We start from the raw sequence: 18,089 nt of genomic DNA, 5'->3' as shown, positions 1-18,089 counted from the left end.
GAGCAGTTATTGAATCCCCAGTTTACATATATTCATTCACTCATTCATTCATTCAATCGTGTTTATTGAGCACTTACTATGTGCAGAGCACTGTACTAAGCACTTGGAAAGTACAATTCGGGAACAAATAGAGACAATCCCTACCCAACAGCGGGCTCACAGTCTAGAAGGGGGGAGACAGACAACAAAACAAAACAAGTAGACAGGCATCAATAGTATTAATATAAATGAATAGAACTGTAGATCTATACACATCATTAATCAATCAATCGTATTTATTGAGAGCTTACTGTGTGCAGAGCACTGTACTAAGCGCTTGGAAAGTACAATTCGGGAACAAATAGAGACAATCCCTACCCAACAGCGGGCTCACAGTCTAGAAGGGGGGAGACAGACAACAAAACAAAAGAAGTAGACAGGCATCAATAGTATTAATATAAATGAATAGAACTGTAGATCAATACACATCATTAATCAATCAATCAATTGTATTTATTGAGCGCTTACTGTGTGCAGAGCACTGTACTAAGCACTTGGGAAGTACAAGATGGCAACATATAGAGACGGTCCCTACCCAACAGTGGGCTCACAGTCTAAAATAAATAGAATAATAAATACGCACACATGAAGCACTGGGAAGTTAAGTGACTTGGCCAAGATCACACAGCAGGCAAGCGGCAGAGCAAGGATTGCACCCACGTCCTCTTTCTCCCAGGCCTGTGCTCTTTCCATTAGAGCAGAAAAGGAGGTAACCAGTCAGATCACATTGAATGAGAGTAGAACTACCTACTAGAGAAGCAGCATGGCCTACTTGATAGGCTAGGCCTCATAAGGACCTGGGTTCTAATCCCAGCTCTGCCACTTGTCTGCTGTACATCCTTGGGCAAGTCACTTCACTTCCCTGGGCCTCAGTTGCCTCACCTGTAAAATGGAGATTAAGACTGTGAGCCCCATGTGGGACATGGACCATGTCCAACCTGATTAGCTTACATCTACCCCGGCATTTAGTACAGTGCCTGCAACATAGTAAGCACTTAACAGGTACTATGAAAAAAAAAAACTATCTTGTGGACTGGTAGATTTCCGTCTTTCCATGTCCACACTCAACAAAATCCCTCTGGACCAAATTTGATTTCCCCAGGCGACGTGTTCTGCAGAGAAGATGTGAGAGCTCACCTCCTCCAGGAGGCCTTCCCAGACTGAGCCCCCTTTTTCCTCTCCTCCTCCCCATCTCCCCCGTCCTACCTCTTTCCCCTCCCCACAGCACCTGTATATATGTTTGTACAGATTTATTACTCTATTTTTACTTGTCCATATTTACTATTCTATTAATTTTGTTAATGATGTTCATCTAGCTTTATTTCTATTTATTCTGATGACTTGACACCTGTCCACATGTTTTGTTTCATTGTCTGTCTCCCCCTTCTAGACTGTGAACCCATTGTTGGGTAGGGACCGTCTCTATATGTTGCCAACTTGTACTTCCCAAGCACTTAGTACAATGCTCTGCACACAGTAAGCGCTCAATAAATACGATTGAATGAATGAATGAATGATCCAGCTCATCTACAACCGCAACGTAGCACAGATTTAAACAGCTTTCAGTGGAAAATGTCATCTGACCCCTTTACACGGCATTCTACTGCGAGATGGTCTCAATCGATCAATGGCATTTACTGAGAACTTACTACATGCAGAGCACTACACTAAACGCTTGGAAGGGTTCAATCAATCAATGGGAATTACTGAGCGTTCACTGTTTGCGGAGCACCGCACCTGCACTAAGCACTTGGAAACGTTCAATCAATGGCATTTATTGAGCGCTTACTGTGTGCAGAGCACTGAACTAAGTGCTTGGGAGAATACAATCCACTACACTGATACGCATGTTACCTGCTCTCAAAAAGCTTACACTCTTGTAGAGGAAACAGATGTTAAAATCAATGAATAAGCTGCGAATGGGTTACACAGAGGGGAAGGAATACCCTTCCCATGAAAATGAATCCAGTGGCATTTTGGGGGAACCAAATCATTTTCTGGGCCTGCAGAATGCACAATTATGAACTGAACCTGATTAAGCCCAGTACAGGAGACTAACTGACTATTAAGCCAGCTAAGTTCTTGCTTCCTTTTTGCTTATCGTGAAGCCAAAACACAGAAAAAAAAATCTTCAATATGGTAATTATTCGCAAAATCAGATCTTTACATGATAAAGTCCTTAGAAAAGGAAGCTGCGCTGTCTCTTGGCAACACGCATTAAGGCACCCACGGAAATCAAGAAATAACATTCTTTACCTTTAACAGCTGACAGGGTGTTTGCCCAAAATTATTAATCATCCCTTCTAAAGCTTTCCTTTCTTTCTCATCAGTTAAGGCATCCAGATCCACAGCTCCTAGAACCACAAGTAGTCAAAGTCAAAAACAATAAGGAGAGAAATAACAGTGTGTGGGATTTCTGAAACAACATCTGCCCTCCTTTAAACTATCAACATTGGTCTTTCGATTCTTAATGTTTTAGTGAGATGCTCTTCAAACATTGCATGCATGGAAAAGTTAATGCAAAATACATTTTGAATCACAAATACCGGGGGGATAAAACCTTCATAAACTACAGTGGGAACTATATACACGCATATACAAGCTGTATGAAAATCTCTGTATTTTCAGAGGAAGAAATAGCCATTTTTTATGGTATTTATTAAGCGCTTACTATGAGTCAGGCATTGTTCTAAGTGCTGGGGTAGACACAAGATAATCTGGTTGGAAACAATCTATGTCCCACGTGGGGCTCGCGATCTTAATCCCCATTTACAGATGAGGTAACTGAGGCCCAGAAACATTAAGTGACTTGATCAAGATCACACAGCTGGAGCAGGGATTAGAATACAGGTTCTCTGATTCCCAGGCACCAATTCTGGTGCTCTGCTTAGAAAACTAATGCCTTAAGGTGTATCTTCAAAAACAACACTTCTCGTGCCTTGCTCTTGTTATGCAGAATTTCACAAACGCTCAGAGAAACCTTCCCAAATCATCATCATCATCATCAATCGTATTTATTGAGCGCTTACTAGGTGCAGGGCACTGTACTAAGCGCTTGGGAAGTACAAATTGGCAACATATAGAGACAGTCCCTACCCAACAGTGGGCTCACAGTCTAAAAGGGGAAGACAGAGATGATCTTCTCTGATTCTTCCCTCCCACAAATGATTCTTCCCTACAAATGATTCTTCCCTCCCACAGCTATGATGAAAAAGAAAAACCACTTGTACCTTCATAACTACAGTAGTAAAACACATTGAGGGCTTCCACTGCAGCCGGCCCCCTCTGTTTATAGCCGAAAATTAAATCTATCCACTCGTGGAGATGAGCAGAGACGTACTCTGATTCCTAGGACAGGAAAACTTTTCATTAATAAGAAGTACTTTCCACCTCACTTAAAGTTCACAATCTACTTTTCTGAGGGAGGTGGGTGAGACTTGGGAATGCTGTGCCCACTGGTCAGGATTATGAGAGTTTACCCCGGAAAACAACCGAGCTGGTATTAAATGAATGAGACAAATCTTTTGACTTAATTTTTACTTTTAGCCCTGGCTGGGGGGGGGTCTGTCTGTTCACCTAATCCTATCAATCAATCAGTCCAGTGCCAATGATAACTGCCCTCAGTGAAATGAAACCTAATAACTGGTATTTTTTAAGGGCTTACTATATGCCAAGCACTGTACAAACACTGGGTTAAATACAAGATAACCAGACGGACATAAGCCGTTCCTCACTGGGCTCACAGTCTAAACCTAACACACTAAATCCCTGCCACAGAAGTTGTGACATTTTCTATGCATTAATAATCAGACAAGCAGGAATACAGAGGTGAACTGTCTGTCCACAAAATTCATTCATTTGTATTTATTAAACGCTTACTGTGTGCAGAGCACTGTAATAATAACAATGGCATTTGTTAAGCACTTACTATGTGCCAAGCACTGTCCTAAGCGCTGGGGTAGATACAAGGTAATCAGGTTGTCCCACGTGGGGCTCACAGTCTTTATCTCCGGTTTACAGATGAGGATAAAGGAGGCAGAGAGAAGTGAAGTGACTTGCCCAAAGTCACACAGCTGACAAGTGGCAGAGCTGGGATTAGAACCCATGACCACTGACTCCCAAATCCGTGCTCTTTCCACTAAGCCACGCTCCTTCTCTGTACTAAGCGCTTGGGAGACTATAACAGTAAACGGACACATTCCCTGAATCGGTCTCACACCAATAACTCATTCCAAATGGCCTTTTACCAAGTTGCTGGGATTAGAATTATTTTCTCATTACAGGGTCGAGCAGGAAAATAAAAATGGTTTTACCAGAGCTTTCCTATGTTTGTAGATGAAATCTTCAGGTGAACGGGCCCACTTGGGGAGAACCACATCATTCACTAGTTCTTTGGAGACTTGCAGTCGGCCCAAATTAAATTCTGTGGAGTATGAAGCATACGGGGCTAAGGATAAATAATGTCTAGACATCTTGAACATCAATCACAAGAACGAAGCAAATATCCAGTCACCTCCCAACCTCTGAGCAAAGTGTTTCTCTTTCGACATCGAACAGAAACTCCTTGCCGTCGGCTTTAAGTAACTCAGTGACCTTGCCCCCTCCTACCTCACCTACGATGCCGCTGTCCTCTTATAACTTAGCTGGCACACTTCCCTCCTTTAATTCCAACCTCCTCACTGTACCTCCATCTCGTCCATTCATTTATTCAATCGTATTTATTGAGCGCTTACTGTGTGCAGAACACTGTACTAAGCGCTTGGGAAATACTTCAAAGCCTTATTAAAGGCACATCTCCTCCAGGAGCCCTTCCCCAACTAAGCCCTCATTTCCTCTTCTCCCACTCCCTTCTGCATCACCCTTGTGCTTAGATTTGTACTCTTTATTCACTCCTCGCTCAGCCCCACAGCACTTATGTCCATATTCACAATTTATTTACATTATTGCCTGTCTCCTCACCGTGGGAAAGGAACATGACTACCAACTCTGTTAAATGGTACTCTCCCACCCAATTAATACAGTGTCCTGGACAACAGTAAGTGCTCAATAAATGTGATTAATTGAAGTGAAAGGACAAGGAGAAAAGTCAGTGGGAAATAAGGCTTGAAGTATCCCAGAATAAGCTCTTTAAAATATTTTAAAATTGCGGATTCTCCTGGGAATATGAAAATCAAAATCTTGTTCTAAGACAATTCTTATAGGATGAGTCAGGAGTCTGAATAGTGGTTTATTAGAGGCTACTTAGTGAAGCATGAAAAGAAATAAGTTACCTAGTTCTCATTCCAATTGACTAGAAATGCAAATTAATGTACCCACTTTCCATTACGTTCAAAATCATGAGAGGAAATAATGCCCTAACCCTCATGGACAATTTAAGAAACATAAATCACAAAGGCTTAATGGTCTTTAAAACTGAACCTAAACATGTCATTTAGTCTTATAAACAGACTCCAGTTTTTTTGTTTCACTACTTAAAAATATACTCTGAACTTCCTATCTCCTCTGATTATTTGAATTTTCCACTTATGCAGATAAATTACTCATTCAGGTTCAGTTTGCAATTAAAAGTTCAGTGAAACTTGCCAGAAGTCACATTAGATGGAATTACTACATAACAAGAACACGTTCAAGTGCCTCAATTTTTGGAGTAATAGTTGATTTTTCAGAAATGAACAACAGCAACATTGCCTTATATTTTAAATTAACTTATGAATGTTATACTCACAGAGGTTATAATGGCTAAATCAAATCAATATTTACCAACACAGAAAATCAGATTAACAAAAGAGGTAATAGAATAAAAAAAAAATCAAACAATGATTGCTAGGTAAGACTTTAAATAGATGATTATCGACCTTTTGGGTCTATAACTTTAGGCCAGAAGTCAAAACTGGAATGTTATTTTTTCTTATGGATGATGAGGGGAAAAATGGAAAACAACATTCAGCACTCCACTTTCCAAAACCCTTCACTGGTTACCCATTCTATCAATAATAATACTAATGATAGCATTTGTTAAACGCTTACTATGTGCACAGCACTGTTCTAAGTGCTGGGGGGGATACAAGGTGATCAAGTTGTCCCACTTGGGGCTCACAATCTTAATCCCCATTTTACAGATGAGGTAACTGAGGCTCAGAGAAGTTATGTGACTTGCCCAAGGTCACACAGCAGACAGGTGGCTGAGTCAGGATCATCATCATCATCATCAATCGTATTTATTGAGCGCTTACTATGTGCAGAGCACTGTACTAAGCGCTTGGGAAGTACAAATTGGCAACATATAGAGACAGTCCCTACCCAACAGTGGGCTCACAGTCTAAAAGGGGGAGACAGAGAACAAAACCAAACATACTAACAAAATAAAGTAAATAGAATAGATATGTACAAGTAAAATAAATAAATAAATAAATAGAGTAATAAATATGTACAAACATATATACATCTATACAGGTGCTGTGGGGAAGGGAAGGAGGTAAGGTGGAGGGGATGGAGGGGGGACGAGGGGGAGAGGAAGGAAGGGGCTCAGTCTGGGAAGGCCTCCTGGAGGAGGTGAGCTCTCAGCAGGGCCTTGAAGGAAGAGAGCGAGCTTGGCGGATGGGCAGAGGGATTGGGGGCATTCCAGGCCCGGGGGATGACGTGGCACGGGGGTCGATGGCGGGACGGGCGAGAACGAGGTACGGTGAGGAGGAGGAGCGGAGGGTGCGGGCTGGGCTGGAGAAGGGGAGAAGGGAGGTGAGGTAGGAGGGGGCGAGGTGATGGACTGCCTTGAAGCCCAGGGTGAGGAGTTTCTGCCTGATGCGCAGATTGATTGGTAGCCACTGGAGATTTTTGAGGGGAGTAACATGCCCAGAGTGTTTCTGGACAGAGACAATCCGGGCAGCGGCATGAAGTATGGATTGAAGTGGGGAGAGACACGAGGATGGGAGATCAGAGAGAAGGGTTGAAGTGGGACTGCAGCACGGTGAATAGTGGAAGTAGATCTTCCTTCCTTAATCGTAATGTCTCTACGATGGTATCACCCACTGATTCCAACCTTCCTTCACTCCAGATGCCCTAGCCACTTTTCTACAGGGCTCCCTCCTTCCTCTCCCCCTCCTTCCCCTCTCCATCCTCCCTGCCTTGCCTCCTTCCCTTCCCCACAGCACCTGTATATATGTATAGATGTTTGTATGTATTTATTACTCTATTTATTGATTGATTTTACTTGTACATACTTATTCTACTTATTTTATATTGTTAATATGTTTTATTTTGTTGTCTGTCTCCCCCTTCTAGACTGTGAGCCCGCTGTTGGGTAGGGACTGTCTCTAGATGCTGCCAACTTGGTCTTCCCAAGCACTTAGTCCAGTGCTCTGCACACAGTAAGCGCTCAATAAACACGATTGAATGGATGAATGAATGAATGAAAGGGCTGTCCAGCGTGGCTCAGTGGAAAGAGCCCGGCCTTGGGAGTCAGAGGTCATGGGTTCTAATCCTGGCTCCGCCACCTTTCAGCTGTGTGACTGTGGGCAAGTCCTGAACTTCTCTGTGCCTCAGTTACCTCATCTGGAAAATGGGGATTAAGGCTGTGAGCCCCACGTGGGACACTCTGATGACCTTGTATCCCCCCAGCGCTTAGAACAGTATTTGGCACATAGTAAGCGCTTAACAAATGCCACTGTTATTATTATTATTACTCCCCTAGGGATAATCAATTCGCAGAACACAATGAAAATATTCCATCCTCAACAGCACAAATTTACTTCCCAGTGCTTAGAACAGTGCTTGGCACATAGTAAGCGCTTAATAAATGCCATCATTATTATTATTACCTCCTTATGGCTAATCAATTCTCAGAACACAATAAAAATATTCCAGCCTCAACAGCACAAATTTATCTCCTGCTACTCATAAGGGCACCGTAACGAGGCTGTGGACTCTGCAGAAAGATGAAAAGCGGTATTTTTCTCCTGGTGTGGACCCCTCTGTAGGAGGCTCAGTAGTAAAAGTTACGCTCTTCTGGTGCCCCGATGAATTTTTCATTTCACAAATCCCCAAGCCCCATACTTACGATTCTGATTTTCCAAGAACTCTGGGAAGTAGAAGAATTCAGGAATAAGCTCTTTGACATCGTACGGGTTATCCATAAGAGCCTGCCACGTGGCAGGAATAGAATGAAACTGCCGATCCGCACAATCGAACCTGTTAAAGCAGGAGACCGGTGAGACGGACAGAGGAAAAAATCCCAATACGAGGAAACGGGGGGGAACAAAATCGATAGTCATCCATCCTTTATCTCCTTTATGATGAGAACTTCTCTCTTCTTCCTCTGCTCTCCTCCCCCACAGATATGATCAATAATTATCTTCTCGGTTTCCTCTTTAGGTCCTACATGTTGAAATACCACACAGCCCAAATCACAATGGCCAACTGCTTTCATGTAGGGGTGAAGAGACCTATTAAGGGATTGATTCATATAGAATGGGAAAATTTCTGGAATGTAATTACAAAAGGGAAGGGCAGTAATTCATTATCTAACGTAATAATAATTGGAGTATTTCTTAAGCAATTACTCTGTACCCTGGCACTGTACTATCAATCAATCAATCAATCAATTGTATTTATTGAGCACTTACTGTGTACAAAGCACTGTACTAAGCGCTTGGGAAGTACAAGTTGGCAACATATAGAGACGGTCCCTACCCAACAGTGGGCTCACAGTCTAAAAGGGGGCCTAAGCACTGGGGTGGATACAGGTAAATCTGGTTGGACCCGGTCCCTGACCCAAACGGGGCTCACCGTCTCGATTCCCATTTTTCAGATGAGGGAACTGAGGCACAGAGAAGTGAAGTGACTTGCCCAAGGTCTCACAGCAGACAAGTGGCACAGTCAGGATTAGAACCCATGACCTTCTGACCCCCAGGCATGTGCTCTACCCACTACTCCGTGTTAGAGCCTCTGAAAAGTTCCTTGGATATAGCTTCGCAGAGTGAAAGTCAAAAAAGAATATCAGGATGACCCAAGGAGAGAGCAGTGATTACCCCTGGAACAACCCTGGTTTATTATTATTCTTATTTACTGCATTGGTTAAGCTTTATTATGTGTCGAGCATTTTTCTAAGTGCTGGGATAGATACAAGTTAAAGAGGCCGGACACGATTTCTGTTCCTCATGGGGCAGAACGGGCCGTGAATCACTATTTTATAGATGAGGGAACTGAGGCCATGAATCACTATTATATAGATGAGGGAACTGAGGCCCAGAGAAGTTAAGTGACTTGCCCAAGGTCACACAGCAGGCCAGGAGGGGAACAAGGACTAGAAGCCAGGACCTCTGACTCCCAAGGCCATGCTCGCTCCACTAGCCCACGCTGCTCCGAGGTACCAGATTCCGTTGGTTCCAGCATATTTTACTCCAAAAGAACGGCTGGTGTCCTTTGCATTGGAAAGTGACACCACCGATGGTGAAATTTACCCAAACGCAGGCGCTGAAAAGGCCCAAGTAGATCCTGACCACACTAGGGAACAGTGCTTGGCACATAGTAAGTGCTTAACAAATACCAGCGTGGCTCAGTGGAAAGAGCCCGGGCTTTGGAGTCAGAGGTCATGGGTTCAAATCCCGGCTCTGCCAATTGTCAGCTGTGTGACTTCGGGCAAGTCACTTAACTTCTCTGTGCCTCAGTTCCCTCATCTATAAAATGGGGATGAAGACTGTGAACCCCATGTGGGACAACATGATCACCTTGTAACCTCCCCAGCACTTAGAACAGTGCTTTGCACATAGTAAGTGCTTAATAAATGCCATCATTATTATTATTATTATTATTATTATTATTGTTATTATCCCGGCTCTGCCAATTGTCAGCTGTGTGACCTTGGGCAAGTCATTTAACTTCTCTGGGCCTCAGTTCCCTCGTCTGTAAAATGGGGATTAAGACTGTGAGCCCCCAAGTGGGACAACCTGATCACCTTGTAACCTCCCCAGCGCTTAGAACAGTGCTTTGCCCATAGTAAGCACTTAATAAATGCCATCATTATTATTATTATTGCCATAATTATTATTAATGTCTGCCTCCCCCTCTAGACTGTAGGCTATTTGTGCGCATGAAGCGTCTCTACCAACTCTGTTATATTGTAATAATTATTAAAATAATAATAATGATGGCATTTGTTGAGCGCTTACTATGTGTAAAGCACTGTTCTAAGCACTGGGGTGGATACAAGGTGATCAGGTTGTCCCAGGTGGGGCTCACAGTCTTAATCCCCATTCTCCAGATGAGGTAACTGAGGCACAGAGAAGTTACGTGACTTTCCCAAAGTCACACAGCTGACAAGCGGCGGATCCGGGATCAGAACCACTGACTCCCAAGCCTGTGCTCTGTCTACTGAGCCACGCTGCTTCTCCTAGAATTGTAATAATAATAATAATAATAATAATTATGGCATTTGTTAAGCGCTTACTATGTGCAAAGCACTGTTCTGAGCACTGGGGGGATTAAGGTGATCAGGCTGCCCAACGGGGGGCTCACAGTCTTAATCCCCTTTTTACAGATGAGATAACTGAGGCTCAGAGAAGTTAAGTGATGATGATGATAGTAATGATGATAATGATGAGGGAATTTGTTTTTTTATGGCATTTATTAAGCGCTTACTATGTGCAAAGCACTGTTCTAAGCGCTGGGGAGGGTACAAGGTGATCAGGTTGCCCCATAGGGGAGCTCACAGTCTTAATCCCCATTTTCCAGATGAGGTAACTAAGGCCCAGAGAAGCTAACTGACTTGCCCAATGTCACACAGCAGACACGTGGCGAAGCCGGGATTCGAACCCATGACCGGGCTCTTTCCGTTGAGCCACGCTGCTTCTCTCAGAATTGTAATAATAATAATAATAATGATAGCATTTATTAAGCGCTTACTATGTGCAAAGCACTGTTCTAAGCGCTGGGGCGGCTAACAAGGTGAGCAGGTTGTCCCACGGGGGGCTCACAGTCTTCACCCCCATTTTACAGATGAGGTCACTGAGGCACAGAGAAGTGAAGTGACTTGCCCAAAGTCACACAGCTGATAAGTGGCGGAGCTGGGATTTGAACCCATGACCTCTGACTCCAAAGCCCGGGCTCCTTCCACTGAGCCAGGCTGCTTCACTCTTCCTAGGGTTTAGTAGGGTATTGTACTCTTCCTAGGGTTTAGTACAGCGCTCCGCACACAGTAAGCGCTCAATAAATACGAGTGACTACGCTCCAAGACGGTCCTCTATGGTGCCGAGAGGCCGGAAACCCTTGGTTGTGATAGACGTGGCTCTATTTCAAAACCAAGCATCGCAGGTAGCGGGTGACAAGAAGAGGTTACGGCGTTACCTAGCACGTCGGGTGGCTCCCCCGAGGTCTAATTAATAATAATAATAATAATAATCATCATCATCATCATCATCATAATAATAGTATTTGAGGAAGCAGCGTGGCTCCGTGGAAAGGGCCTGGGCTTTGGAGTCAGAGGTCATGGGTTCAAATCCCCGCTCTGTGACTTTGGGCAAGTCACTTAACTTCTCTGTGCCTCAGTGGCCTCATCTGTAAAATGGGGACGAAGACTGTGAGCCCCCCCGTGGGACAATGTGATCACCTTGTAACCACCCCAACGCTTAGAACAGTGCTTTGCACATAGTAAGCGCTTAATAAATGCCATAAAAAAAACAAATTCCATCATCATTATCATCATTACTATCATCATCATCACTTAACTTCTCTGAGCCTCGGTTATCTCATCTGTAAAAAGGGGATTAAGACTGTGAGCCCCCCAGGACAGTGCTTTGCACATAGTAAGCGCTTAATAAATGCCATCGTTATTATTCTTTTAGACCGTGAGCCCGCTGTCGGGTAGGGACTGTCTCTCTATGTTGCCAACTTGCACTTCCCAAGCGCTTAGTCCAGTGCTCTGCACATAGTAAGCGCTTAATAAATGCCATAAAAAAAACAAATTCCATCATCATCATCATCATTACTATCATCATCATCACTTAACTTCTGAGCCTTGGTTATCTCATCTGTAAAAAGGGGATTAAGACTGTGAGCCCCACAGAACAGTGCTTTGCACATAGTAAGTGCTCAATAAATGCCATCATTATTATTCTTTTAGACCGTGAGCCCACTGTCGGGTAGGGACTGTCTCTCTATGTTGCCAACTTGTACTTCCCAAGCGCTTAGTCCAGTGCTCTGCACATAGTAAGTGCTTAATAAATGCCATAAAAAAAACAAATTCCCTCATCATTATCATCATTACTATCATCATCATCACTTAACTTCTCTGAGCCTCGGTTATCTCATCTGTAAAAAGGGGATTAAGACTGTGAGCCCCCCAGAACAGTGCTCTGCACACAGTAAGCGCTTAATAAATGCCATCATTATTATTCTTTTAGACCGTGAGCCCACTGTCGGGTAGGGACTGTCTCTCTATGTTGCCAACTTGTACTTCCCAAGCGCTTAGTCCAGTGCTCTGCACATAGTAAGCGCTTAATAAATGCCATAAAAAAACCAAATTCCATCATCATTACCATCATTACTATCATCCTCATCACTTAACTTCTCTGAGCCTCGGTTATCTCATCTGTAAAAAGGGGATTAAGACTGTGAGCCCCCCAGGACAGTGCTTTGCACATAGTCAGCGCTTAATAAATGCCATCATTATTATTCTTTTAGACCGTGAGCCCACTGTCGGGTAGGGACTGTCTCTCTATGCTGCCAACTTGTACTTCCCAAGCGCTTAGTCCAGTGCTCTGCACACAGTAAGCGCTCAATAAATACGATTGATTGATTGATTGATTAAGCGCTTACTATATGCAAAGCACTGCTCTAAGCGCTGGGGGGATACAAGGTGATCAGGTTGTCCCACGTGGGGCTCACGGTCTTAATCCCCGTTTTACCAATGAGGGAACTGAGGCTCAGGGAAGCGAAGTGACTTGGCCAAAGTCACACAGCTGACAGGTGGAGGAGCCGGGATTCGAACCCACGCCCTCGGGCTCCAAAGCCCGGGCTCTTTCCGCTGCTTCTCTAATAAAGGAGACGGGATGCGTTTTACTTGCAACTCACCTGCCACTCTGCAGCTGGACGTGCAGCGTCGTGAAGGGCTCCACGCGAATCAGGTAATGCATGACCCCGGCGGAATTGGAATAGTGCGTTCCATAGTGAAACTTGTCAATTGTCCCCATGGGGTCCTCAAAATTTTCATACCTACAGAGGAGATCAATAGCTTGCCTCTGCACACGGTAAGCGCTCAATAAATACGATTGACTGATTGAAAGAACTTTTTAATACCCATCATCTCACCTGTGACCTCTGGGCACATGATATTCGCCCCACCCTCCACCCCACAGCACTCATTCATTCATTCAGTCGTATTTATTGAGCGCTTACTGTGTGCGGAGCACTGTACTGAGCGCTTGGGAAGTACAAGTCGGCGACGTATAGAGACGGTCCCTACCCCACAGCGGGCTCACAGTCTAGAAGGGGGAGACGGACAACAAAACAAAACACGCTGATAAAATAGAATAGTAAATACGTACAAGTAAAATAAATAGAGTAATAAATCTGTGTTGTTGTTACAGTCTAGTGGGGCGGCGGTTGGGGAGCCAACCCCCAACAGGGTCCACAGGCCCGTCATTCATTCATTCATTCATTCATTCATTCTGTACCTACATGGCTCAGTGGAAAGAGCCCGGGCTTTGGAGTCAGAGGTCATGGGTTCGAATTCCGGCTCTGCCAATTGTCGACTGTGTGACTTTGGGCAAGTCACTTCACTTCTCTTTTATTTTTTATTCTCTTTATTCTCTTTTTATTTGATTTTATTTTATTGTCTTTATTTATTCTCTTTATTTTATTTTGTTAGGATGTCTGGTTTTGTGCTCTGTCTCCCCCTTTTAGACTGTGAGCCCACTGTTAGGTAGGGACTGTCTCTATATGTTGCCAACTTGTACTTCCCTAAGCGCTTAGTACAATGCTCCGCACACAGTAAGCGCTCAATAAATACGATTGATTGATTGATTCTCTGGGCCTCAGTTCCCTCATCTGTAAAATGGGGATGAAGACTGTGAGCCCCCCATGGGGCAACCTGATCACCTTGCGACCTCCCCAGTGCTTAGAACAGTGCTTTGCACTTAGTAGGCGCTTAATAAATTTCATCATTATTTCTTATTTATTTTCTTTCAATCATATTTACTGAGCACTTACTGTGTGCAGAGCACTCTTCGAAGCGCTTGGGAAGTACGATTCAGCAAAAAATTGAGAGAACCCCTGCCCACAACGGGTGTTTAAATTACATATTATAAATGACTTATACTAAAGTCTGTCTCTCGCTCTAGAGTGTATGCTCACTGTGGGCAGGGAATGTGTCTGCCAAATGTATTGGAATGTACTCTCCTGAGCACTTAGTACAGTGCTCTGCACATAGTAAGCACTCAATAAATAATAATAATAATGATGGTATTTGTTAAGCGCTTACTATACGCCAAGCACTGTTCTAAGCGCTGGGGTAGATACAAGGTCATCAGGGTGCCCCACGTGGGGCTCACAGTCTTCATCCCCATTTTACAGATGAGGTAACAGGCCCAGAGAAGTTAAGTGAGTTGCCCAAAGTCGCACAGCTGACAAGTGGCGGGGCCGGGATTAGAACCCATGACCTCTGACTCCTAAGCCCAGGCTCTTTCCATTAAGCCACTCGGTTTTTCTATCATTCTATACCACCGATGATGATGATGATGACGACCCATGCACACAATGAAGCTGAACTAGCACAGAATTGGAACAAGCTAGAAAAATCCCACTGAACTGTTCGCTCATGGAAAAATCTCATTCCTATTATGGCTTCCTCTGTGAATAAATGGAAACCGCCCCATTCACTAGACATGTTACTTTCCTAAATCAGCCAGATACCACCAAAACTGGATTGTGACTTTGCCTGATGAAGAGAAAGGAAACTGTTAAGGAAAAGATGCCTGATTACACAGATGCCTCCCTAGTCTGCAGAGGCAATAAGAAAATCCTGCGCAAAAGAATCAGTAAAACAACCAAAAAAAGGGCCCCAAATCTCCGAAAAGCTAAAGAACCCTTTTGAAAGCTAAATGTAAAGCTGTTGTCCATTTCAAAATATCCTATTAAAAACTTACCGCTGGAAGAGAATCCCGGAATGCCTGGCCAACTCATTTTCCTAACGGCCATTTCCCACGGGATAGCTTTCGGAGAGCAAACCACGGGAGAGGGAATAATCATGATAACGACGGTACTTGTCAGCACTTACGTGCCAAGCACCATACTACGCTCTGGACTAGATCAATCAATCGTATTTATTGAGCGCTTACTATGTGCAGAGCACTGTATACAATATACAGTCGCTGGTATTTTCATTCATTCATTCAATCGTATTTACTGAACGCTTACTGTGTGCGGAGCACTGTACTAAGCGCTCGGGAAGTTCAAGTTGGCAACATATAGCGACGGTCCCTACCCAACAACGGGCTCACAGTCTAGAAGGGGGAGACAGACAACAAATTGGTATTGGGAGGCACATATATATTATATATATATACACACACACACCACTCCTCTAAGTAGTCAAAACTCTAACGAGTCAAAATGCCGCTACATTAGATCTTCACAGGCACAACTATGAGAATTCAACATTTGCTCCTCCAGGCGCTAGCAGCTCACTAGTTTGTGGATGGCTATTTAGCAGCTCTCATTTCAGCGCATTATCCACAGTTCTCGCTTCCGCAGTTTGCAGAATGTGTATACCGCGGTTCCAAATAACGTGCCGCGTATTCTGCTGACGACAGCGAACTACCAGGTGGCTAACGAAGAGGAACAACGGTCTTACTTTTCTTGCATAGCTTTGGCGTTCTTTTCATTCACCACCCCAATGGGTTTGGAGAGGTCTCGAAACACGGCGGGGTTATTCAAATCCAACTCTTCGGAAGTATAATCCCGCAGGATCCAAGGAAACTGGAAAATAATTCAAAAGGAACCATCGTTTCCATCTGGAGACACGTGGCATCCACAGCAGCGGAGACTTATTTTACCATTTTGGTCCGTACGCTATTCCCACATGTGTGTCTAGTTTTTCTTTACAAAAGTCGGGATGTGCCTGCTACTCCAATGCTAATGCTCCTGAATCAGGGGCAGGTTCAAACTGGAGCCGCTGAAGCCCCATCCTCAGGGTGGGAAATGGAATCCAAGAAATATCCTATCCGTGATTTCCTCCAAAGCAAACTGATTTAAAAACAGCTGCCCCCAATTTTTTTTTGATGGTATTTGTGAAGTACTTACTATGCTCCAGGCTCTGTACTAAGTGCTGGGGTAAATACAAGATAATCGGGTCCCCCAGGGGGCTCACGGTCTTAATTTCCATTTATTGATGGAGTAACTGAGGCACAGAGGAGGTGGACTGACTTGCCCAAGGCCACACAGAAGACAAATTGGCTTAGCTAGGATTAGAACTCAGGTCCTCTGATTCCCAACTCTGTACTCTTTACTCTAAGCCACCCTGCTTCTCAATTTGGGGAGGAAAGCACATGATATTTGGATAAATCTGGCCTCATCAGTGAAAGAATGTTGATGTGTTAAAACTTATGAAGTGGGAGATAAAAGCATTTGATCTTCACATGGGTATTTAAATAATTATTATAATCGTTTGGTATTTGCTCAGCACTTACTCTGTGCCAAGCACTGCTTTAAGCAGTGGGGTAGATACAAGATAATCACGTCAGACTCAGTCCTGTCCCACATGGGGATCACGGACTAAGTAGGAGGGAGAACAGACCTTGAATTCCTATTTTTCAGTTCGTTCATTCATTCAATCATATTTATTGAGCGCTTACTGTGTGCAGAGCACTGTACTAAGCGCTTGGGAAGTACAAGTCGGCAACATATAGAGACAGTCCCTACCCAACAACGGGCTCACAGTCTAGAAGGGAGAGACAGACAACAAAACAAAACATGTAAATTAGGTGTCAAAATCGTCAGAACAAATGGAATTCAAGCTATATGCACATCATTAACAAAATAAATAGAATAGTAAACATGTATAAGTAAAATAGAGTAATAAACTATATATATACAAGTGCTGTGGGAAGGAGAAGGAGGGGAGGAGGAGAGGAAACAGGTGCTTTATGGCCAAACTTATCTCCTGGTGGTAGACAGTAAGAGTGGAAAAAAATGTTCAGCATTTTAATCAATAATGCAGTCAGTGGAACTACTTAGACTTGAAATTCAGTGGGAAGGAAATTCACTAGGAACATGGGATTGTATTGAGGATTTAGTTGAGGAGACTGAGGCACAAAGAAGTTAAGTGACTTGCCCAAGGTCACACAGCAGGTGGATCAGGACTGGAACTCCGATTCCCTAACTCCCACGTGCGTGCTCTTTCCATTAGGCCACGCAGCTTATTGTGGCAGGGATCATCATCATCATCATCAATCATATTTATCGAGCGCTTACTGTGTGCAGAGCACTGTACTAAGCGCTTGGGAAGTACAAATTGGCAACATATAGAGACAGTCCCTACCCAACAGTGGGCTCACAGTCTAAAAAGGGGAGGGATGGGAACGGTGAGAAAAAGGTGACGTTTCTGTAACAGGAGAGACGAAATACGGCTCATTTTATGAATCTATCCCTCGTCTGGGAATCTCTTAGCGGTGCTAACATTATTATTTCCATCGGCTTAAAACCACCCCAGAAGACAGAAGGAGAAGTGAACAACTTACCACAGGATACTGGGCAAGGTCGTTATAAGTTCGTCCTGCCATAGTGTTCAACTGAATGAGGTAATCAAAATTTGATATCTCTCTGTTGATCCATTTCTATAAGGCGAAGGAAAGGGCAAAAATCAGAAATCATCTAATGCCTGCCCTCTGGAGTGGCTCCAGGGATCCCAGAGGACGAGCATCTGCTACAGGCAAAGTGGCTCATCTCCCCTCTAGACTGTAAGCTCCTGGAGGGCAGGGAACATGTCTACTACATCTGTTATATTGCACTTTCCCAAGTGCTTATTAGTAATAATAATAATAGCAACAACAACAATAATAATG

General features: G+C 43.8%; 1 protein-coding gene across 1 annotated transcript in view; it reads right to left on the bottom strand.

The window, feature by feature from the left end:
• NBEAL1 (neurobeachin like 1) overlaps window positions 1–18,089 on the bottom strand; it is a 209,359-nt gene that overhangs the window by 25,332 nt on the left and 165,938 nt on the right. Inside the window, exons 40-46 of the mRNA XM_038748824.1 lie at window positions 17,766–17,861; window positions 15,881–16,005; window positions 13,102–13,242; window positions 8,093–8,223; window positions 4,353–4,462; window positions 3,270–3,387; window positions 2,296–2,393 (exon numbers count right to left, since the gene is read on the bottom strand). Of these exons, the coding sequence (XP_038604752.1) occupies window positions 2,296–2,393; window positions 3,270–3,387; window positions 4,353–4,462; window positions 8,093–8,223; window positions 13,102–13,242; window positions 15,881–16,005; window positions 17,766–17,861 (819 nt within the window). The remainder of the gene's footprint in view (window positions 1–2,295; window positions 2,394–3,269; window positions 3,388–4,352; window positions 4,463–8,092; window positions 8,224–13,101; window positions 13,243–15,880; window positions 16,006–17,765; window positions 17,862–18,089) is intronic.

Source organism: Tachyglossus aculeatus, chromosome 7 (genome assembly GCF_015852505.1).
Source record: "Tachyglossus aculeatus isolate mTacAcu1 chromosome 7, mTacAcu1.pri, whole genome shotgun sequence".
Taxonomy (NCBI): Eukaryota; Metazoa; Chordata; class Mammalia; order Monotremata; family Tachyglossidae; genus Tachyglossus; species Tachyglossus aculeatus.
This window is presented reverse-complemented; position numbering and strand designations above follow the sequence as displayed.